Source organism: Danio rerio, chromosome 8 (assembly GCF_049306965.1).
Source record: "Danio rerio strain Tuebingen ecotype United States chromosome 8, GRCz12tu, whole genome shotgun sequence".
Classification (NCBI taxonomy): domain Eukaryota; kingdom Metazoa; phylum Chordata; class Actinopteri; order Cypriniformes; family Danionidae; genus Danio; species Danio rerio.
The window spans coordinates 5,168,098-5,193,555 of NC_133183.1; the positions used below are offsets into that span (position 1 = coordinate 5,168,098).

At 36.7% G+C, this 25,458-nt stretch overlaps 2 protein-coding genes across 8 annotated transcripts in view; one reads left to right on the forward strand and one right to left on the reverse strand.

Moving 5' to 3' along the window:
• The window catches only part of bicdl1 (BICD family like cargo adaptor 1), an 81,766-nt gene extending 67,073 nt beyond the window's left edge, over nt 1–14,693 (reverse strand). For all 7 annotated transcript variants that reach the window (XR_012384059.1, XR_012384058.1, XR_012384060.1 and 4 more), the window contains exon 1: nt 14,004–14,693. Coding sequence is in view for 1 of the 7 variants with exons in the window: in XM_073910045.1 (XP_073766146.1) it covers nt 14,004–14,384 (381 nt within the window). In the remaining 6 variants the exon portion in view is untranslated. The remainder of the gene's footprint in view (nt 1–14,003) is intronic.
• The window catches only part of gcn1 (GCN1 activator of EIF2AK4), a 779,792-nt gene that overhangs the window by 239,811 nt on the left and 514,523 nt on the right, over nt 1–25,458 (forward strand). The gene's annotated exons all lie outside the window — the stretch shown is intronic.

A 25,458-nucleotide genomic window follows, 5' to 3' on the forward strand; every position in this document is an offset into this window, starting at 1 on the left:
ATCATAGAAATGCAAGAGTGTACATGAGTTTTACAGAGGAGCAAATAAACAAGTAAGCACATAAAAGAGAAAAGATAACAAGAATAAAAAGAAAAACAAATAATATTACCTTATGTGTTAAGAAAATTAAAAAAGGAAAAAAAGTTAACCGTTCTAATGGCTTTAAGATTTTTAGAGGAAGCAATAGTTCTAATGTACTGTTGAATTTCCTTTTCAAAAACAATAAAACAAGGTATACGCTGAGAGAATTTACAGCGGTGTATATGGAATTTAGCAAGGATTAAAAGGAGATTAATAATGAAATATTCCTTACTTTTATCATCAGGAGCATTAAAAAAACCCAGCAGGATATCCTTAAAAGATAACAAGAATCCTGGTAATATTTTACGATGAATATCTAAAGAAAGTTCAATCCAAAAGCATTGTGTATGAGGGCAACTCCAAAAAATATGGTCAGCAGTTTCATTGGGTATATTACAGAACGAGCAGCATGTATCTATATCTGTTTAAATCTTTTCAAAAATGTCTTGGCTGGGTAAAATCTGTGTAACAGTTTAAATGAAATTTCTCTAATTTTGTTAGTTATTATATATTTTACAGATAATGACCAAACTTTTTTCCAATGAATTTGGTCATATATTTCCATCCAGAAAAACTTTACATATGGAGTTGTTACAATTTCCTTTTGAAAGAGAGACCTGATTTTATAATTACGTGAGGAACGTTGTGATAAAAAACATATTTTTCCCTCTGAAGTTTCCAAGGGGTGCAATAGCACAGACGAAACACTGGATACTCCACCATAGCCTTTAAAAAGCATTATAACACCTTTAGGAATTGCATCCATTACAAAGGAGAATTCTTTTGGAGTCACCGGGAAACCAAACTTGCATAAAAACTCTTTATAATTTAAAAGAAAACCTTCTGAATTAAATAACTGAGATACAGTCAAAATATTTTTTTCAAACCAACCATTTAAAAATAAAGTTTTGTTTTTATACAGAATGTCCTGATTGTTCCAGATAAAATACTGATGAGGAGAAAGGTTGTGTTTGTAAATCAGTGACCATGCAAGTAAAGCTTGCTTATGAAAATTTGATATTTTAAAAGGTATTCTATCAATGAGGGACTGTAGCAGTGAAAATGAAAGTACCCGCCCCCATGACGTCATTTAGCGGACCTAGTTGAAAAGCAGACAGATTAGGTTACAGTCTATGATCAGGCAGCATAATACAGAGAGTGCTGCAAAGCCCATCAAATGATCGGTATTTAAAAGGGGGAAAAAAGAAAAATAGATTAACTATATTATTTTATATTAGACACACATCTGGTACTTGTTTTTGCTCCTGCTATACGTCCACAACTTCACACATTAGGTTAAATTAGGCTTTACAGTTTCCATGTTCAGTCCTTTTCTTCCATTCTTTTTAAGAAAAAGGCATCAGCATTACAACCTGTCATTCAATCAGAAGAAGACAAAGTCAAAGCCGAGCTGACAGCCAATCTTTCCTAGGCAAAACTTGCAAAAAATACATCTGTATTCCTGCAACTGCAATATTTACACAAATATTTCGGTAACACTTTAGAATAATTATCCGTTATAACTAGTTAATAGACCATTAATAAACTGTTAGTTAACAAGTTATAAATGACTTGTTAAACAAAAGTTAATAGTTAGTTAATTATTTATAACTGTGCCTTATAGATGGCTATTAGATAACTTACAAGCTGTTAGTTAACAAGTTGTAAATGACTTCTTAACTGTATTTTAATGATTTATAACTATACCTAATAAATTAGTAATAGATCATGAACAAGCTGTTAGTAAATTACTTAATAAAGGCTTGTTAAGTATCAGTAAATAGTGTATATATGTTATTGGGACGTTATTCTAAAGTTGCAGCTATTCTTCATTTATTAACTTTTAGTAAATGAGGAATAGTTGCAACTTTAGAATAACGTCCCAATAACATGCTTAAGCTAATAACTAACACTTAACTATTATATTTACTCACACTTTACAGATCAGTTGTTCACCATCTAATAACACCAGTGAAACATTTTTATTAGACCACTGGTGTAATTTTTATTTTTTATTTTTTTTGTTTTCATGTTTAGCACTTCATGGGTTTGTATTCTTGCATACTGCTGTATTGCCATGTGATGGTTCAGTTTGTGTGTTTCTATACACTAAACACAACGTTTAACATTTCATCTGTGGAGTTTCTTTGGTAAAACACAGCACACAGAAAAGCCTATAAGTGGAACAAGGTTTAGAAACAAACATTTTATATTTTAAATATTACATCAAATTTCTGTAGCTTGAACTTGTTCCATCCATTTGCTGTTCTAAAAAGATTCACCGGTATTAGTAAAGTTGCAACTATTCCTCATTTACTAACAGTTAATAAATGAAAAATAGCTGCAACTTTAGAATAACGTCCCAATAACATAAACACACCATAACTGATACTTAAAAAGTCTTTATTAAGTAATTTACTAACAGCTTGTTCATGATCTCTTAATAATGTATTAGGTAAAGTTATAAATCATTAAAATACAGTTAAGAAGTCATTTACAACTTGTTAACTTACAGCTTGTAAGTTATCCATTGCCCATTTATAAGGCGCAGTTGTAAATAATTAACAAACTATTAAATTTTATTTAACAAGTCATTTATAACTTGTTAACTAACAGTTTATTAATGGTCTATTAACTAGTTATAACGGATAGTTATTCTAAAGTGTTACCAATATTTCTTATTCAAATCTTCAGCAAGGCTATTTAACTCGTGAATTTGTTTTACATTTATTTACACCTTGACTGATTTTTGTATGACATGGCCATTAAAAATACAATGTTCCTTAACCAGATGGTTTAAGTTACTTTTAAAGAGAGTGTTACTTCAGTCATGTTGTTGTAATGTTTTGAGAAGACTAGTAACACAATAAATTTTTTTTTTTAAAAATCGAAATCGAAATCGTGAATCGGTCAAACTTTATAAAAAACCTAGATTTTTTTTTTTTTTGCCAAATCACCCAGCCCTACTTTACAGCTTTCGCCTCAGTTACTCTGAAAACATCAACACGTGGTCAGTTTAAACTACTGATCTACAGCTTTCTGTTTGACAGACATGAAGTCGCTCAGAAAGATGACCCTTCATGTGAGTGTTCAATGATTAAATGAGAAATATTAAGTTCTCTTTTACAATAGCTGTCAAATACACACAAGGTTTTATCTAAAGTGCACAAAAACACAAATTTACATAAGACTGCAGTGTGATTTTGCAAATTTACAAAAGCAAGCAATCATAAGTGATCCTCTCAAGATCAGTTTATAAATAAACTTCACGTATACAGAAGAGTTAGACTTTTCAACGACATGTAGTTTGTCATACTAAAATTAGTATTTAATTGCAATATAATGAAGTAAGCTCACTATTAACACAACTCTGTCCCGAACACGATTTTTTTCTAAAATAGTGACAACATGTTTGATCCCAGAGAAAAACCCAGACTACAATCGAGGCATTTGAGTTCATTCAGAAGAGGTGCTTGCTTACTGAATAAAATAATTACTCCAGCTTGAGTGGCTTTGTGCTTAACCAGCAACATTAAAAGCATAAAAGGAGGCCTTTAATTCAGAGCTCATGCCAATCTTGTATCGGCCACAGACGCATACTCAATTGATACAAATTTACACTTCAAAGATGTTCAAACCTGAGGTGAATTTTGCGAGAGCTTGCATTTCTTGTCTCCTGCATTCTCCTGCATATGCAGGATGTCAAGTGGGGTGTGAATGTCCCTTTAGGCTGTAATCTGGTCCATTGAAAGCACATTAAAAGTTAAAGCCCATTCACAACAAGCGCGGTGACGATAAATTAGTGGTGGGCAAAGCGAGGCTTCGTGAAACACTGAAACAGTCAAAGCAAATGTGTCGAAGCTTCGAAACGTTTCGAAACTCCACTCTACAGTGACATCTAGTGGTCATTTTTTTATGTATTGCACTAAAACAGCTTCAGCAAAGAACAGTTGAACAAATTGAGGCATTAAGCCCAACTTTGTATAATGAATCCTCTAAGTAACATAGTATAGTGGTTAAGGTGTCAGACTTACATGCAGGGTTAATAGGTTTCGAAGCCAGACTATGACAGTTGTTTTTAAAACCAATTGGTAATGCTTTGCTCTTGTATCGTTTTGTTTCAACATTGGTCTGATATCCGAATGAACAATTTGTGAATAAATACGTCTTGTTTTTGTCTTAAAACAGGGTTGTTGCTAGATCAAAAACGGTGGCCTGAAGTTATCAAGAATTATTTATATTATTCATTAAATTTCCCATTTATTGTATTTTATTAATGTCTACCCAAACCCTAAACCCAACCATACTGTAAAAATATTTATTATTGTTTTACAGTGTTACAAAAATGATGCTAAATTGATGGCAGCTGTATCCTATTTAGGCTACACAAAACAGAAACATGATTAAATTCATAAAACCATGATTTCAGAGTATTTGTACAAGTCGGGATTCGAACCCAAAACATCATGCAAAGCATAGGATCAAGGACCAAACACACAGCCCTCTAAGCCATATGACACAGACATTGACTCATGACCTTGGCAGTCAAATGAGGATTCGCCAGGTCTCGAAACGTTTCTAAGCTGATCGATGCTTTGAATCACTTTAGTCACGTGACTAGGTGTTTCGAAACACTTTAGTCACGTGACTTGGGTGCTTCGGATCATGCTTCGGTGCAGTGTTTCGAAACACTTGCGCTTCGGGATCTCGACACTGTGTCGAAACATCAGTTTCACGTCAGCCATCCCTACGATAAATATATTTGTATCCACACAGAGAAACGAAACTGACCTGTTGTAATGTATTGTGTGTATTTATATAGCGCATTTATTGTGTATGGCCAAAGCGCTTCACAATCATGGGGGGTCTCTCCAAACTTCCACCAGTGTGCAGCATCCACTTGGATGATGCAATGGCAGCCACCAGTGCGCTCACCACACACCAGCTATTGGGGGAGTGGAGAGACAGTGATAGAGCCAATTCAGTGGATAGGGATGATTGGGAGGCCATGATCGTAAGGGCCGATTGAGGGACTTTGGCCAGGACACCGGGGTTACACCCCTGCTCTTTCACGAGAAGTGCCATGGGATTTTTAATGACCACAGAGAGTCAGGACCTCGGTTTAATGTCTCATCCGAAAGACGGCGCTCACTGACAGTATAGTGTCCCCTTCACTTTTACTAGGACTCACGCAGACCACAGGTTGAGCGCCCCCTGCTGGCCTACCTAACACCACTTCCAACAGCAACCTAGTTTTCCCAAGTGGTCTCCCATCCAGGTACTGACCAGGCTCAGCCCTGCTTAGCTTCAGTGAGTGACCGGTCTTGGGCAGCAGGGTGATAAGACTGTTTATTTTTAGATTCTGCTTTTAATTGGGCATTATCTCTTGTGACCAATCTTGTGTAATCAATCTAATCAAACAGTCAATTTAGCAATCGTAGTCAGTCTTCCAGCATTTTTAAAGTAGAAAAACAAACACGCTGAAACTAGCACTGGACTCCAGCTAGGGCTGCACAATATATAATTTCAACATCGATTTCGCATTGTGAACATTGTCGTGCAGTGATTACATGAATGAGTCTAGATTATAGTTAACAAGACACTGAATTCGGGGCGGCACGGTGGCTCAGTGGTCGCCTCACAGCAAGAAGGTCGCTTGTTTGAGTCCCGGCTGGGCCAGTTGGTATTTCTGTGTGGAGTTAGCATGTTCTCCCCATGTTGGTGTGGGTTTCCTCCCGGGTGCCCCCCCCCCCCCTCCAGTCCAAACACATGCGCTATAGGAGAATTGGGTAAAATAAAATTGACTAAAGTGTATGAGTGCGTGTGTGAATGAGTGTGGATGGGTGTTTTCCAGTACTAGGTTGTGGCTAGAAGGGCATCTGCTGCGTAAAACTTTTGCAGGCTTAGTTCACGGTTCATTCCGCTGTGGTGACCCCTGATAAATAAGCAACAAAAGGAAAATGAATGATGGAGACACTGAATTCTGAACACATGAGGTTTTTGCACTGCAGAGTTTAACTATAATAGAGTAAAAGTTTATTATCTGCAGTTTTTATGTGTAAATGTTTAAATGATCAAGGCATTTTGACAAAAAAAATTGTACCGTTTGTAACTTTAAAAACAAATTCTATATTAAAATGTACATTTCAAAGAAAATTTATTTATTTATTTATTTTGTGATTATTTATTTTGTATTTATGGTTGTAACTGATTATATTTTATGCATATGTAACGCATAAAAAAAAAACATTTTAATCAATCTAAATTAACAAATTATTTCCAAATAAAGCTATTCAAGTCTTCTGGGGAAATTGTCAGATTTTTCCAATATCATGCAGCCCTGATTCCTGCACTACTCATATTTTATATGACTTTCCAATTTTTCAATTGTTTCTATGATATCATCAATGAGCATCTCCATTGTGTCGTCTGTTTCTTTGAACCGTACTAGCCCTTTAATTTTCACTGGATTCTGACTGGCTGTCAGTGTTTTATTATTTATCTGTTGGGAGAAATTGATCCCAATTGATCCCAATTATATTTTCTATATCTTTATTGTTGTATTTGTGGTGTGAACTACAGCGGGGACAATAAGTATTGAATATGTCACTATTTTTCCTCAGAAAACATATTTCTAAAGGTGCTGTTGAATTTTCACAGAAGGTTGATAACAACTAAAGCAATTCATATATGCAAGGAAAACAAATCTAATTAGTTTAAAAATGAAGTTATGTGTAATAAAGTGTAATGACGCAGGAAAAAAGTATTAAACACATAAAAAAATTGAGGTGTAGAAAAGCAGTGAAAGCCCAGAAAGCAGCTGAAATCTCTCAGTAGTTCTTCAGCAACCCGTCCACTGTGTAAATTGGTATCAGCTGCTTCAGTTCAACATCTGCATTAGCAGGAGGAGGAAGATGAAACCAGGGTGGACATTTCAGCAAGACAATGATCCAAAACAGCCAAGGAAACGCTCAATGCTTTCAGAGACAGAAAATCAAGCTGGAGAATGGCCCAGCCAATCACCTGACCTGAATCCAATAGAGAATACGAAAAAAGCTCAGTTTTGATAGACGAGAACCACAGAACCATCATGATTTGGACACTCTGTTGAAGTCTGTGAGAAACTCACACCTGAGCAATGCATGTGACTTCATTCTCCACATGAGAGGCGTCTTTAAGCTGCATCATTAAAAAAGCCTTTTATATAAAGTTTTAAATAGGTTTCAGTAGTTCAGCACTTTCTCCTCTTGTCATTTCATTGTTAAACACAGATCTCGTTCATTAGATTTGATTGTTTTGTATTATTTTTATGTTTGTATTGTTTGTTTGTTTTTCCAAAATCTGGTTCAATTCCATGTCAGCAGCTCCTTTAAAGATATTATTCCCAGAAAACAACATGACATGTTCAATACTTATTTCCCTCACTGTAAGCTATTCTTTAACACTGTGAATGATTTTTAGAACTATATCATTATTGTTATCTTTATAGTTATCGTGCTAGGTGTAAACAGGCCTTTAGACGTCCAGATTTCATGGTCTAAGGCTTGAAGTTCTCATGTGGTTGAGGGTCAGACAGGTCGAATCCTGAGCACCTCTAAGAGAGCTGGCTATAAATGTAGAAAATTAAATCTGGCACTGATTAAGGCCTGTGAAATCCACTGTGAAGGCTATCAAAGCAATTATACATTGCAAGTCATTTCCATGCTGATCATTTGCTTTTTGCTGGAGGTTGTGAATATGAACAAAGAACTCCTACAAGTAGAATTAATCAAATGAGATTTAAAGGGACAGTTCATCCAAATAAATGAATCATTTACTCATCGTCCACTTGATCGAAGTTTCTTTTTTCTGCTGAACACAAAGGATGATATACTAAAGAATGGTCAACACAGGCTCATTGTGGATATGTACCCCTGTCTACATTTATGAAGAGCGTGAATTATGTAGCCAGAGGTACATCTTGCTGCATTTTGTCCTTGAAACGAATGCCACGGAGGTAGCCTTATTTATCATCGGTTAAAACTAAATGACATGACTTTTATGATGCATTTCCATTATAGTTTATGCACATTTTTTATTGATTAATAGTTTATCCTACTAGTTAGTTTTCAATAACTACTAGTTTTCCCTAGTTGTGCATAGGGGATGACAACCGGATCACAACCCACAGTTTGAAACACAAGTGACCTGCAGATTAATACATTTTTCTCCTTGTACATTAATCTTATATTTGTAAAGATCACAGAGAGATCGCCTTTTGCAGAATTCAAATCCTAAGTATTAAAGCATTTAGGCTTTCCTGTAAAATTTAATAATGACAGAAGAAGTTGTGGTGGGTTATTCGGGATGTGGTGAATTTCATAGGTTATTAAAGGTGTTTTCTGTCACTACTTGTTTAGCCTGCATTAATGCATTCAGTGTAAGCTGCACAATTAATCATTGAAAGATCGGGATCTCAACACCCACGCAACAAATTATAAATGATGGTGATTTGCATATGTTTATTAATCCTCGCTGCATTCAAATCTGAAAACGCAAAAATCAAGAAAGAGATTCTGTCTTTAGTGTTTTGAGTTAGTTAGGAAGAAACAGTCAAATAACACAGAAGTACTGGGAGAACAGTTTATAGATTAGCTTAAACCACGGATGTTTATGGTAAAGAGATTAAAATCACCGTCATTTGTGTTTAACTTGACGCTCAAAAATGAAAGTTGTAGGCAGAACTTACATTCTTTAACCAATAGGTGGCGACAATCAGTCATCAAAAATATGCCCCTGAATAATTCTCCAAAAATGATCATCTAGCAATGAAACATGAAGTTTTATGAGTGAAAAACTGAATCATTTATTGAAAATAAGACTAAAATAAATATGGGTTGTACAAATTATAATGTTAGATTTCTACATTTAGCGCAATCAGCAACAGTCGTAGTAACACACTACTGAATATTTTAGATTTTATTTTTATTCAGCTTATTATTTCTTCATTCTATTTTTAATTAAAGCAGCTTCTAAGTTATGTTTGTTAAAACCAAAAGTGTTTTGCAGTGCTGTTTTTGTATAAATAGAAAGCAAATGACATTTCGACACCTTAGAACAGGGGTGTCAAACTCAATTCCTGGAGGGCCGAAGCCCTGCGCAGTTTAGTTCCAACCCTGCTCCAACACACTTACCTGTAGGTTTCAAACAAGCCTGAAGGACTCAATTAGTTTGATCAGGTGTGTTTAATTAGGGTTGGAACTAAACTGTGCAGAGCTGCGGCGAGTTTGACACCTGTGCCTTAGAATTATAAGGTTCAACTTCTATCTGACATTTTTGTCAAAATTTAGTTATTGAAATATTCTTATTAAAAGACAACTCATTTACATTATGTGATGTGTTTTTATAAGTTTTTTAGATTTTAGGACTTTTTATTTAAAAAAACAAAACGGTTTATCTACAAAGTTGAACTCTAGCTTGACTCTATAAGGTTTTTTTCTGTGAGCCAATCAGCATTTTTAATGCACGTACGAGGACCAATCAGGATCAGCTTTCTTTGTCAGTTCGCCGGCCTGCTCCATTGATTAGAAAGACAAAATCACACAAAATCAGAGTCGGCTAAATAATGCCACATCACACAAATTGAGATGTGTGTAAATGTGATGATTTGGAAGCATTTCTTGACACTGAGATTAAATGTGAAATTTTACACTGTTGAAAAAGAAACTTCATATTAAAAAACGTACATATTGAATGTGAAATATTTTTATTTGTGTACATATAGTCAGTGAAACACTTTTCATTGTTAATAAACTCATTTGCTCATGTCTGTTTTTTTTTTAAGTTTTAAATGTAATACTAAGCCTTGAAGGGCAAATACTTAATTTAATTAATGGGGCATAAAATTCAATAAATATAATTCAACAATTCATATAAAGCATAGTTTAATAATTAGGACCATATTAATTACATAAAATTAACATCTGCACTGTATAAAATATTCAGCTCAGCCTTGTATGTTAAATTTTAACAAGTAAAAATACTCATCCTAAAACATTAAATAAATGTTATAGAAAGCAAAAATGTTACTTTCTCAAGCATCAGCATATTGTTACACCACCAAATTATATATTTTTGATTGTGTTTCTTGAAAAGTAATGCTTCAATATAATCTGGGATAAGAATATCCCAGGAAAGAATAATCTGCCAGATAGAACCTTATAATTCCAAGCGGAAAATGACTTTTCAAAATTAGAAGGTTCTATCTGCATTTACTGTGGTTTTGTTACTCCAATTTGCAAATGTAAGAAAGTTTTGATAATTTACATTTAGAGTAATTTTAGGGTCTCTGTCATGTTAATGTATGAAAAAGAACTGTTACAAACATTATTAGTTATGTGGAATGCAAAAACTTTGCAGCTCAACATCTCAAAATCATTCAGAACGCAGAGAGAACCTTATAATTCTAAGGTGACGATTTGTCTCCTCTTTTTGGCTGATCCGAAAAATGGTCTGATCCGTGACTAAAAACTAATGTGATCCGAACCATGAAATTTGTGATCCGTTACAGCACTAGCTGTGCACATGTTTTGTATGCACATTTTTAACATTTCTGCGCATCTTGGCATTTCCTTTAAGCATGCTGCTGTGCGATATTCCAACAGGCACATAAAAACAAGTGGATGAAAAATTTTTTTCAAACATTCTTCAGAATATCTTGTTTTACGTTTAACAGATGAAAGAAATTCCTAAAAGTTTAGAACCACTTGAGAGTGAGTAAAACAATAATGAGGAAATTTTCGGTATTGGTAGAACTGTCACTTTAAGACAAAGTCTCATCGTGCTCCTAATGTTATGATGACACATACTGATTGATCATTAAAAAAGAAAATTGCTGCATAACCATGTAAACAACACATGTCTGTGAAATCAAACACAGCAGGTTTTAAAACGCAGTATTCAATCTTTAAAAAAAACTAATTTACTTGTTCATTTTGCTGTGGTTTATTCCTCTATTTTCAGCAAAAAAGTAAAGCATCTTATTTTGCTGTTTTATTAATGTATGCAAATTAAAGCATAGCAGGTGAGTTTGATTATTGTGATTAGTTGACTAAAAAGTGAGTAAACCTGTTGCCTTAAAAATACACCGGCTACTTTATTAGGTACACCTTACTATTTCTGGGTTGCACCCACTTTTACCTTCAAAACTGCCTTAATCCTTCGTGGCAGAGATTCTACAAGGTACTGGAAATATTCCTCAGAGATTTTGGTCTATATTGACATGATAGCATCACACAGTTGCTGCAGATTTGTCGGCTGCACATCCATGATGCGAATCTACCGTTCCACTACATCTCAAAGGTGCTCTATTGGAGACTGTGGTGACTATCTGGTGACTGTGGAGGCCATTTCAGTACAATGAACTTATTGTCATGTTCAAGAAACCAGTCTGAGTTGAATTACACTTTGACATGGCCTGTGCCAATTGTACCCACAGTGTTCTGTTCTTAGCTGACAGGAGTGGCGCCCGGTGCAGTCTTCTGCTGCTGTAGCCCATCCTCCTCAAGTTTGGACGTGTTGAGAGATGCTCTTCTGTTGTAACGAGTGGTAATTTGAGTTACTGTTGCCTTTCTATCAGCTGGAACCAGTCTGGCCATTCTTCTCTGACCTCTGGCATCAACAAGGCATTTGCGCCCACAGAACTGCCGCTCACTGGATATTTTCTCTTTTTCTGACCATTCTCTGTAAACCCTAGAAATGGTTGTGCATGAAAATCCCAGTAGATCAGCAGTTTCTGAAATACTCAGACCAGCTTGTCTGGCACCAACAACCATGCCACGTTCAAAGTAACTTAAATCCCCTTTCCTCCCCATTCTGATGCTCGGTTTGAACTGCAGCAGATCGTCTTGACCATGTCTACATGCCTAAATGCATTGAGTTGCTGTCATTTGATTGGCTGATTAGAAATTTGCGTTAATGACAGGTGTACCTAATTAAGTGGCCGGTGATGTTAAAAAAATTAGAAAAAACGGTGCATAACTCACTTTTTTAATTAAACAGTTTACTCACTTTTTTAAGTAAAGTCAACTTGTCGCTTTTAGGGCAATGGGTTTACTCACTTTAATAAAGCTTCAATACAATACAATGAAAAACATTCAATTATTCATTCTCTTGTCGGCTTAGTCCCTTTATTAATCCGGGGTCGCCACAGCGGAATGAACCGCCAACTTATCCAGCAAGTTTTTACGCAGCGGATGCCCTTCCAGGCGCAACACACACATTCACACACACACACACACACACACTAAGTACAATTTAGCCTATCCAATTCACCTGTACTGCATGTCTTTGGACTGTGGGGGAAACCGGAGCACCCGGAGGAAACCCACGCGAACTCAGGGAGAACATGCAAACTCCACACAGAAACGCCAACTGAGCCGAGGTTCGAACCAGCGACCTTCTTGCTGTGAGGCGACAGCACTACCTACTGCGGCACTGCCTTGCCACAATGAAAAACAGTCATGCTCTTAATGTTACAACATACACTAATAATAATTGTAATAATAATAGTAATGCAAAAACTCAACATCATATTATTCCTGTGAAATTTTTCTCAGCACTCGAGTCAGACAGAGCATGGAAATACACTCAACTTCTTGATTTGCACAATCGTTTGGGAATGTTCATAAATAATGAGCCTACTTTTTCTGATTTTTCAGCATCTTGATATTCTGGATTTTTGTTATACTCTAATTTGAAAATTTTTCCCAGCATGCATTTATTTTTTTCCCCTCAGATTTCCCAGCATGCACTTGGGGACAAAGAATTACTATAGTTGCAATGGCAGTTGTATTAAAATTTGCAGTCACGTTTACAGCATTGTATATGTAACCCCACCGATCCTACCGTCACCCAACCCGCTCCGAGCTGGTATCGAACTGGCCACCTTCCGCATGGGAATCGGATGTTCTAATAAGGAGGCTAAAGACCATGGCGCCGAGCATCTGTCGACAGAGCACCTTTAGAGGTCAGAGGAGTGAGGTTTACCTGCACAGCACTTACTAGCTGGTTACATATATAAATTGAAGACAGGTGTTTTGTTGTTGCTCTTCTTCTTTTTCTACTTATCAAAAATAATACATTAAAACATATATCTCTTTGTGGTGGCACTGTGGCTCAGTGGTTAGCACTGTTGCCTTACAGCAAGAAGATTGCTAGTTTGAGCCTCGGCTGGGCTAGCTGGCATTTCTGTGTGGAGTTTGTATGCTCTCCCGGTGTTGGCGTCCGTGCTTCGGTTTCCCCCACAGTCCAAACACATGCGATATGGGTGCATTGGAATAACTATATTGGCCATAACATATGTGAATGCAACAGTGTATGGGTGTTTCCTAATACTGGGTTGCAGCTGAAAGGGCATCCGCTGTGCAAAACATATGCTGGAATAGTTGGCGGTTCATTCCCTGATAAATTAGGGATTAAGCCGAAGGAAAATGAATGAATGTTTCTTGCACTTTGTGTACCAAATACACACACACACACACAAAAAAAAAACCTCAGGATTGTCGTCAACCCAATGGCTGGGTCAAATATGGACAACCCCAAACGTTGGGTAAAAAGGTGTCATTTTAATCAATTTAATAAAAAAAAACTATTAAATAATTATTAGAGTAACAGGTAATGTTCAACTTCATGCACTAATAAAACAAAAATTCTGAACTGTCCAAACCCAACGTTATTGGTCAAACATGGACAACTGTGTTAACGACAACAACCCAGCATTTCTAGAGTGCAGGAAGTTGAACTCAACGTGCTCCCACACAAGTTAATCTCGTTATACTATACTGAGCCTGTAGAAATAACAAGTTGTTTACACAACCCCTGCTTAAAGCATGTCAACTTCTTTAGTTTGATACCAGTATATAGTATATAGAGCTCCTTCTCACCTCCAGTCTGTCGTTTAAATCCTTGGTCATTTTGTCATATTGCTTAGTGAGGTCTTGGTTTCTTTCAAGTAGAGCTTTGCCCAGTTTAGCAGCGAGCACCAAGTCCTTCTCTTTCTGCCGGAAGAGCGACAGTAGGTCAGAGTCCTGCCCGCTCACAGGTGTCTCCGGGGCGGATTCCTGCAGCTCGTCCTCTCGGTCCCCGGTCAGCATGGCCAACTCCTCCTCCAGAGCCATGCCGAGCCCCCCGGGCGCGGTGTGTAGCAGCGTGAGTTCCCCGGCGGTGTCTGGCGAGTTCTGGCGGCCGGGATTTAGCGCTCGGTCCATGCGGTCGCTGTCCGGCTGCGGTGGTGCTGAAATCAGATCCAGGCAGGACGCGGACATCGCCGGAAAACACGACAGATGGATGGAGCGCTTTAGACCCGGTGCAGTCCCGGGTCCAGCTGACCAGTTTGGCTCGGGGTCGATCGTAACGCCATGGAAATCGATTAACCGTACGACTGCGCGTGCTTGATCTGCCGTCAATCAATCGATCATTTATCCTGAATGCGAATGTATTTGAAACACCGCGCGTTAACCTCCTTGGTGGTCGCCGTCTAGTCGCTGTGTCCGCTCCAGAGCATCGGGGTCCCGGTTATCCCCCATTATTGTCGCTCCTGGCTCACATCCCTGGCCTGTATGACACACAAATACACAGATTTCTCTCGTGCGCGAGCTTCCTCCCAGCCCCGCGCGCGCGCGCGCTCTCTCTCTCTGCGTCCGTGACGTCAGCTAATCAGCGCTCCTCGTAGGCGCTCATTGGTTGATTCTGATAGCGCCATATGCTATATTGAAGAACTGGGTGAAAGACGTGTGAATTTCGGGGAATGTCTACACTACAGTGTCTTCTGGAAGGTTAATGACCTCTAGTGGAATAGGTCAAGACTGATGTGGGCTTTTAATAATACCTGTTGGCTCAGTGTTGATTTACAGAATGATTCCTTTCTTTTTGTGTGTGTGTGTGTGTTTATTGCAAATTAGACTATGTTTGTATCATGGTTGAGAGATGCAGTCACACAATAATTTAACATTATGTTTTGTCTAATTGCCTTCTTGGAGTGAGTACATATGGACCAGTGATGCTTTAATGACCTAAATAATTATATTTAGGTATCTAATAACCAAGATTAAATGAATTGTATTAATTGTTTGATGATAATTATTAATAATACCCCTAACTATAATCATTAAACTACATCTTTAATAGTAATGACAATAATACATAATAATTTAGTTAAAATCATATGTGTTTTATGCATTGTATTAATTACACATTTTATTATGCATTATATTAATTACACATTTTTAATAAAAAGAAATCTACACATGCACACACACATGTATTATTTTTTTGTAAAACACACGCACACATGTATTGTAAATGTATGATTTTCATATAAAACATACACAAACATATATGTAAAAATACACAAAATACATGTGTGTGTGTGTGTGTGTGTGTACATGACTGTGTGGGTGAAATGTATTATATTCATGTAATAACATACACACACACACACACACACATGCTATATACACAAATATATAAATATATATACACTCACTTTATTAGGTACACCTGTACAACTGCTCGTTAACGCAAATTTCTAATCAGCTAATTACATGACAGCAACTCAATGTATTTAAGCATGTAGACATGGTCAAGACGATCTGCTGCAGTTCAAACCGAGCATCAGAATGGGAAAGAAAGGGGATTTAAGTGACTTTGAACGTGGCATGGTTGTTGGTGCCAGACGGGCTGGTCTGAGTATTTCAGAAACTGCTGATCTACTGGAATTTTCACGCACAACCGTCTCTAGGGTTTTTCATAAATAATAGGTAGGGTCATACCTAGTTTCAACCGAGGTCTGCAGTAGAGCATCTCTCCACAGACAATACGTCCAACCTTGAGGCAGATGGGCTACAGCAGCAGAAGACCACACCAGGTGCCACTCCTGTCAGCTAAGAACAGGAAACTGAGGCTACAATTCACACAGACTCAACAAAAAAGGACAACAGAAGATTGGAGAAACATTGCCTGGTCTGACGAGTCTTGATTTCTGCAGCGATATTCAGATAGTTGGGTCAGAATTTGGCATCAACAAAATGAAAGCATGGACCCATCCTGCCTTGTATCAACGGTTCAGGCTGCTGGTGGTGGTGTAATGGTTTGGGGGATAATTTCTTGGCACACTTTGGGTCCATTAGTACCAATTGAGCATTGTGTCAACGCCACAGCCCACCTGAGTATTGTTGCTCACCATCTTCATCCCTATATGACCACAGTGTACCCATCTTATGAAGGCTACTCCCAGCAGGATAACGCGCCATGTCATAAAGTGTGAATCATCTCAGACTGGTTTCTTAAACATGACAATGAGTTCACTGTACTCAAATGGCCTCCACAGTCACCAGATCTTAATCCAATAGAGCACCTTTGGGATGAGGTGGAACGGGAGATTTGCATCATGGATGTGCAGCCGACAAATCTGCAGCAACTGTGTGATGCTATCATGTCAATATGGAGCAAAATCTCTGAGCACTATTCCCAGTACCTTGTTGAATTGAAACCATGAAGGATTAAGGCAATTCTGAAGGCAAAAGGGGGTCCAACCCAGTACTAGTAAGGTGTACCCAATAAAGTGTTGTATTTTTACATGAAAATAAAACAATTCATATGATATGTGCATTATGTAGCTATGATTTTCAGATTTTATTGTATATTTTATTGACCATTAATGTCCAGTTTTACATGTTTGTTTCGACAAAATGTTTAATTCATATAAAATCATCATAAATTATGTTACAATAAAACAACAGCAACTATAATAATAATAATAATAATAATAATAATAATAATAATGATAACAATTATCATAATAACAGTTATAATAATAACAATACTAAGAATAATAATAATAACAATAATGCTAATAATAATGATGATAATAATAACAACAACAACAATAATAATAATGCTAATAATAATAATAATAATAATAATAATAATAACAATGATAATAATAATGATACTGATAATAATAATAATAATAATAATAACAATGATATGAATAATAATAATTATAATTATACTACTACTAACACTAATAATAATAATAATGATAATAATAACAATACTAAAAATAATAACAATGATACGAATAATAGTAATAATAATAATCATAAAAATAATAATAATAACAACAATACTACTACTAATAATAATAATAATTATTATTATTATTATTATACTACTGCTTCTAATAATAATGATAATAATAATAATAATAATAATTATGCTACTACTACTAATAATAATGATAATAAAAACAATGACGCGATAATAGTCAAATAATAATAATAATAATAATAATAATTGATCTATAATCAATAGATTATCTGTCAGGTTTATATACCAAAATAAAAGTCACAGCAGGGAATTTCCAAAGACATTAATCTGTTCTGTTTCATGCAATATTTGTTTATATACATATTTAATTAATGCAGAAACTATCTTTGACCACCGTTGTCGAAACATGTCATTACCATGTCATCTTGTGTATTCATGACTTCAGTCTTTGTGTTTTGAATGGGTTTGACCTCATTATTTCACAGCGGGGGGGCATCAATGAACACACAAACACCAGATTACAAACGTTATCATCACTAAAAAAACATTCCACAATAGCAGCAAACAGGATTCCCTTCCTCCAGAGGATCTGATCTGCTTTAGTGTGCGGATCTTACGGATCTCGTTTAATCTCAGCGTTACTATAATGAGAGACATGTTTCAGTGCTTAAAGGCATAGTTCGCCAAAAAAAAAAAAACATAAGAAAAATCTGTTATCATTTACTCACCCTTTCATACCAGGCTCATTCTGATTACATACCTCTTTATACATTTCTGGAGAGCGCCAAATATGTCCCAGGAGCTACTTTCTTTGCAGTTTTCATTTTCACGAATCCACCAGAGACTGCTGTGTACGCTTTTTCAGATCTCAAATTTCCCTCTTAAGTGCCATTTGTTCCTGCTGTTCTCGCTTAAATCCACCAGAGGCTGCTGTCGACTGACTGACTGACCGACCGACTGGCTGATTGCCCCACCCACCCTTCTTCCCTAAACCTAACCAATAGTGTTTTTAAAAGCACCAATTGACCAGCACACACCGCCTTCCCTAAACCCAATCAACAGTGTTATAAAAATCAATCCAGAAAAAGAAATGCTCTCACCCTATTTTTTACCACATATTCAGATTTTAGGTTATATTCTTGTTTGTTTCATTATTTGGGCTTTTGTTTTTGTCTTACCTGCTTTCTGGAACCATTCTTCGCCAAACTCACCACGGTCAGCTCTTTACTGTATCTTAAATCCTCCGACGTATGCGGTGAGCCACTGGACAAACTGGTTACAGCGGGTAAGCCGTCCACACTGAAGTAAGCGGTTGGCTGGTAAGCTTGAAAAGGAACAGCTTCATACCGCCCCGTAACATTCCTTTAAAAGACAAAAGTCGTGCTCAATCATATCACGTGCTCCTCTCGAAGTGAAGTTTATTTATAAACTAATTTAGAAAGGACCACGTGCTTATGGTAATGCTCCCGCATTATTCAATTTATGATTCACCAATCAGACGATTACTAAGTCACTATAAATACCCTGAGTTCCATATAACAGCCATCTTCGTTTTGAAGAATCCCCCCTTACACCCCTACTCCTCCTCCTTTCCTAGATATTTGGCATGGTGGCAAAGCGGTTAGCACTGTTGCCTCACAGCAAGAACGTCACTGGTTCTAGTCCTTACCATGCCAGCCGATGTTTCAGTGCGGAATTTACACATTCTACCCGTTGGTTTCCCCCGGGTTCCCCGGTTTCCTACTACCGTCCAAAAACATGCAACTTAAGTTAATCGACTAATCCAAATCAGCACCATAGACATGCTCCTAGTAAGTAGTTATCTCTTAAGAGCAATCACTATCTGTTCATTAGCTACTACAGCAGGGGAGTTCTCCAGATCTAACTAAGCTCAAACTCCCCTCTTGCCTTGCAAACAGGAGGGAGCCCCAGGCTCGAGGATCTTATGAGCTCAGGTCTCTCTCTTGTGACAGCATGCCAAACAAGCTTTATAATCAATCATCAGCTAAGTGTAAACTCTTGAAATTAGTTTATGAAACTTCACTTTTTATATTGAAGAAATGTGTTTTATTTAGTTGTGCAACAACATTAATTAGTCTTGTATTTTGCCGATATACACACTTTTTACTTTGACACACACTGTAATAAATCCTGGATTCCACTCAATCGATTTTTGTTGGGAGTGAGACAACAACAAATTACAACCCAAGCTCATTCTGAAAACGTAGTCCAGCGGATGTTTCTGGAGACCGCGAAATATGTCCCGGGAGGTACGTATTTGTGCAGTTTTTGTTTTCACGAATCTGCGAGAGGCCGCTGTGTGCGCTTTTTCGTATCTCGAATGTCTCTCGCGAGTGCTGTTCGCACCCACGCTGTTCTCGCGTAAACCCACCAGAGGCCGCTGTCTGACTGACCGAATGATTGACTGCGCGACCGGCCAATCGGCTGACCCACCCTCTGAACCCAACCAGTTTTACTGATTGATCCGCCCGCCCGCTAACTTCCCTAAACCCAAGCAACAATTTAGAAAAGCCGCCTAGAAAAAGAAAAGCCCTCGTCTGTTTTGTTTTTTTTACCACTTTTCGGATTTTACCATATTCTTACCCTGTTATGAACTCGTTTGCTTTATTTTTTGGATTCTGTTTTTGTCTTACCTGATTTCTGGAACCGCTCTTCCCCAGACTTGAACCCGGACGCCTTTGTCAACTCCTCCTCTCTGCATCTGAAGTCCGCCGACGCACACGATGAGCTGACCGAACAAACTGATTGTGGCGTGAAAGCCCTCCACACGGAGGTAAGCGGTCAGCCGGCAAGCGCGAAAGGGAATGGCGTCACGCTGGCCTGTAGAGTTCGCTTAAAAAAATGACAGGTTGACAGGCTGTCTGGACTCTGTATAGCTGGGTGGTTTTCGGTTTTGTCTCCCCCCGCCCATTAGCAGGAACGGGCGCAGCAGGTAAAAAACTGGGCGGGGCGGGCAGCAGGAATGCTGAACAAAAGCGGGAGCGGTCGGGTTCATTAAATTTCCCATTTATTGTATTTTATTAACGTCTACCCCCACCCCAACCCTAAACCCAACCGTCCCAGTAACGTAAAAACAGTAGATGTACAGAGTATTATTTATGTTATCTATTAAATTACCCAATAAATTGTATTTTTTAACGCCTACCCCCAACCCAACCCTGAACCCAACAGTCACACTACTGTAAAAATATTAATTAGTGTTATACAGCGTCATAAAAAAATGCTGCAAAATTAATGTGCATATCACACTTCCGGCCGGCCGCATATCAGATCTAGACTTTACCCCATCCCCATATCATAATTCTCATCACTCTGGTGGTCTGGTGCAATATGGCTGCCATTGCGTCATCCAGGTGGATGCTGCACACTGGTGGTGGATGAGGAAATTCACCCAAATGTGTGAAGCACTTTGAGTGTCCAGAAATGCGCTATATAAATGTAAGGAACTATTATTATTAATTACGTTAAATTAGAAAATTATACTATAAGTTTAATTTACACTTAATTATTGGATCTCCCTAAATTTCCTGGGCCCTTTATTCGCTTATTGGTTAAATCCGCCCCTGCCTGGCCCTAATAGTTCAGTGTTCATGCTGAAGCATGTTATTGATGCTTTTCACTCATGCAAACATACCGGAAAGAATGCATGTTGCTCAAAAACAAAGACTTTACTTGTGGACTGTAAGGTTGACATAGAAATGAAAGTGGGTCACTGTCATTCCAGAGCACAAACCCCCGAACCGGCCGTCCAATCACTGCAGGCTTATTTATTGAAGGATGAGCGGCGGAAAAACATGTTTGGAGGAGGATTGAGACTGCTTTTGTAATCCGTGATTAAACACACAGTCGCTCTTACTGTATATGAGATGATCATTGAGCTGTGTGTGTGTGTGTGTGTGTGTGTGTGTGTGTGTATGTGTGTTAATGTATTGCTAAATAGCCCGACAGCTTGCGAATGCCATTTTTTTCGAATATGTTTGCTCTGATATTTATTATGATACTTATTGTTAAGCATATACCATAGGAAGTAGATCAGTCAAGTGAGGGAAGAAATATATAATAATAATAATAATAATAATAATAATAATAATAATAATAATATTAATAATAACAATAACAATAATAATAATAAGCCAGGTTGGCGTGGGTTTCCCCCACAGTCCAAACACATGCTCTATAGGTGAATTGGATAAACTTAATTGGCTGTAATGTGTGATTGTTTGTGAATGGGAGTGTATATAGGTGTTTCCCAGGACTGGGTTGCAGCTGGAAGGGCATCCGCAGCGTAAAACCAATTAAACATATGCTGGATAAGTTGGCGGTCCATTCCACTGTGGTTTCCTTGTTGAATGAAGGGACTACGCCGAAAATAAAATAAAATAAAATAAAATAAAATAAAATAAAATAAAATAAAATAAAATAAAATAAATAAATAAATAATATTATTAATAATAATAATAATAATAATAATAATAATAAATTAATAATAGAAATTAGTTTGTTTGAGAATAAAGAAGCAATACATTGAAAGAAATTGATTCAAGCATTTTGTTGAAATCGAAAAAAAATTGTTAGAAGTAAATAAATAGGTACAATAAAGGTGAAAATAGATGGTACATAAATAAATAAATAAAAACTGTTAAAATCACAAACAAGTAAGAGGCTCTGTTAAAATGTTTTAACGCATGCATTAAATATTAATTTATTAATTAATAAGCAAGCAGACAGACATAAAGATAAAACAAACAAACAAGCAAACAAAATGCATTTTGTTGAAAAAGCAGAAAAAAAACGAAGTTACTGATAAATAAAAGGTACAACAAAGGAGAAAACGCATAAGAATAATTTAAATTATTTAAACCTGAAATATGAAATTCAAAGCAAACAGACAGACAAATTAATAAGGGTCTCTCTATATACAAAATATACACTATCCAGCATTAAAAACGCAAATTAGGGTCAATATTAAAATATTTTAATCCTGTAATAAATATAAATAGATAAGCAAGCAGACATACAGACAGACATAAAAACAAACAAATAAACAAACAAATAAATAATTGTCTATATTGAAATATTTTTCAAAAATACATTCAGGTCTGTTTAAAAAACATTAGAATCCAAAATTAATATAAAAATTACAAAGACATATGGTTATGTATTGAAAGTGTAGGATTCAGTATTAAATATTAACATTGTACCTTAATGAGATAAACAATGATAAAACTAATAATAAAATTAATAATAATGTTACACACAAACACACACACTAATTTCATTAATTTCATTAATTAATTAATTTTCTTTCGGCTTAGTTCCTGATTATTAGGGGTTGCCTAAGTGGAATGAACCGCCAACTATTCCAGCAAATGTTTTACACTGTGGAGGCCCTTGCAGCCAAAACCCAACCCAACCCAACCCATACACTCTTGCATTCACACACACACCACAGCCAGTTTTGTTTACTAAATTCACCTATACTGCATGTCTTTTGGACTGCGGGGGAAACCGGACTACGGGGAAAACATGCAAACTACACACGGAAAATGCCAACTGGCCCAGCTTGGCTCAGGGGACAGTGCTAACCACTGAACCACCGTGCCACCCACACTAATTTCAAATATATTCCAATAAATAATGGTCTATATTAAAATTATTTAGATCAGTATTAAATATTAAAATCTTAAATAAAAGTTAATACATTTAATTTAAAAAACACTTAAAATTAATCAAATTATAAATCAATCCAAGTCAGTATTTTTTTCTTGAATTATTATCGAAAGGCCTTCAAAAAATAGCCTCACAGCAAGAAGGTCACTGATTCGAGTCCTGGCTGGGTCAGATTTTATTTCCATGTGGAGTTTGCATGTTCTTCTTGTGTTGCGTGGGTTTCCTCCGGGTGCTCCAGTTTCCCCCACAGTCCAAACACATGCGCTATAGGCGAATTGAAGACACTAAATTCGCCATAGTGTATGAGTGTGTGCGTGAATGGGTGTGTATGGGTGTTTTCTATATACTGGGTTGCAGCTTAAAGGGTATCTGATGTGTAAACATGCTAGATAAATTGTCGGTTCATTCCACTGTGGCAACCCTTGATGAAAAAAAGACTAAGTAGAATGAAAATGAATGAATGAGTGATATAAACCTAAATTGCGCATTAAGGCGTTGCTCCTAAATTACTTGTATCTGTTTTTAAGTACACTACTGTATGTATAGTATGCATGCCATGTAGTAAACAGAACTAAAGTCTCCTGTTCGCAACAGCCAATAATATTCAGCTGCAGGCCCGCAGAACCACACACATTTTAGGCACACATACAATCTGGCACACACAATCTAGGCAAACCATATATGGTTACCACGGATGTTAATGTTCTTAACATCTTCTTGGACATCAATATATTTTGATATGTATGGTTAATAAAGATTGTACACAATAAACAATAGTGTTTACTTTATTTCACAAATATTGCGATCGAGATGGGCGAATGGGGAGCATTGTTTGCGATTGCTATTCAATATAATAGACTGAAGAGTTTTCTATCAGTCATCATAGCTGATCAGTCATTATTATCTGACAGATTCAAAATAGCAGATACTCGTTTCCTGGCCTTGCTGAAAGATCTAAATTGGACAGGTTTAATTTATATAATGGATTCATTTATAATGAAGGAAATAATAGCAAGTTAATATAGGCAATAATACATTTTACATGTAATAAAATCTTTTTACATACATGTATAACACTATATTAATATTTTACTCAAGAGTTTTTGCATAATTTTTCAATAACCTTTTAATTAATAATTTCCCACATTAAATACTGTAGTAGTTTATAGTAAGCAATATATTGTTTTTAAACCAAAATTTAGCAATAAAAACAAAATAAAATGAAGACATGTTTTGGAAGTATAGGACATATTTAATCAATTTAATCAAAGCATTTCTTATTCTGGATCCAATTCTTTGCAAAAAGGTAAATTTGACAGCCCAAATAGAAAGACAACAAATGGCATTGGCAATAGGCTACAATGACAAGCAATGGTGGTGCACTGACTTCTGCATTTTGTATTTTGTTGTCCATTGTGCAGTGATTAATTGAAAGAGCTCATATACCTGTTTGCAAGTTGTGTTGTTTGAAGGTAAAACTAGCTTTTGTTGCATATTTTAAATGTTTTGACACGATATGTGCCTTTTGCAAGCATAATGTGTCATTTTGACCATGAGTACTGCTGTTTAGGTCTGTGTGTTAACTGTTTTGAAAAGGTGGAGTTTCAGTTGACAACGGCATCCAAGCAATCGAGAAAAACTGTAATAAAATAAAAAAGATTGTGTGTGCCTGAAATGTGTGTGTGGTTCTGCGGTTCTGCAGCTGGACATATCTCGCAACAGCACGAATCTAAAACTCAGACATGAAGAGCAATGCTGCCATCTGCTGGCAAATAAGTGCACTTAATAAACTCATTTGTCTTGTAAGCTTTACACAGTGTAAGAACGATGCATTTATTAATTACGCCAAATGGAATCATTAATACATCGCCTAAAATATGCATCAGTACTGGCGGCATAAACTAAAACAACATCATCTGAACGCATTATCATTACACATGCATTTACTATTAAAACACCTGCAGATCCCTATCGTTATACCTTTTAAACGTGGTCCAATTTGCATCCCAAGTTTGAGTTTAAAGTGATTTTATCGCCTGTTTTCTGCTGCTTTTGTAAACTCTGGAGGATAAGAGCTCTCGATGATGATGATTATTCCGGTCTGATTGATTTATGATGCATTTGTGTGAATACATTAAGCGTTTATATAATGCTCTGAGTCACAGTTCTTAACTAGTGACTACCCCACAGCTCTTCTACCAGAGCGAAGAAGAAGAAAAACACACATAGACTCTCAATGCTGTTACACAATCACACTTTTACAGATGTTTTAAGAAGTGAGAACTTACGTAAGTATTGTCTATGCAGTTTCGTCTTCATCCTTTGGGGGGCGCTCTCCTTCGTCTGATTATTTTCCTACAGTCTGTTCAGGCAGAACTAAATAAAGATAATTTTTTATTGGTAATTTTTATTAAGGATAATAAAATTAAGTAAATGGACTTACTTATTTAGTTGCTAGGGCAATACGGTGGCATAGTGGTTAGCACAGTCACCTCACAGCAAGAAGGTTGCTGGTTCGAGTCCTGTCAAGGGTCAGTTGGCATTTCTATGTGGAGTTTGCATGTTCTCCCAGTGTTGGCGTGGGTTTCCTCCAGTTTC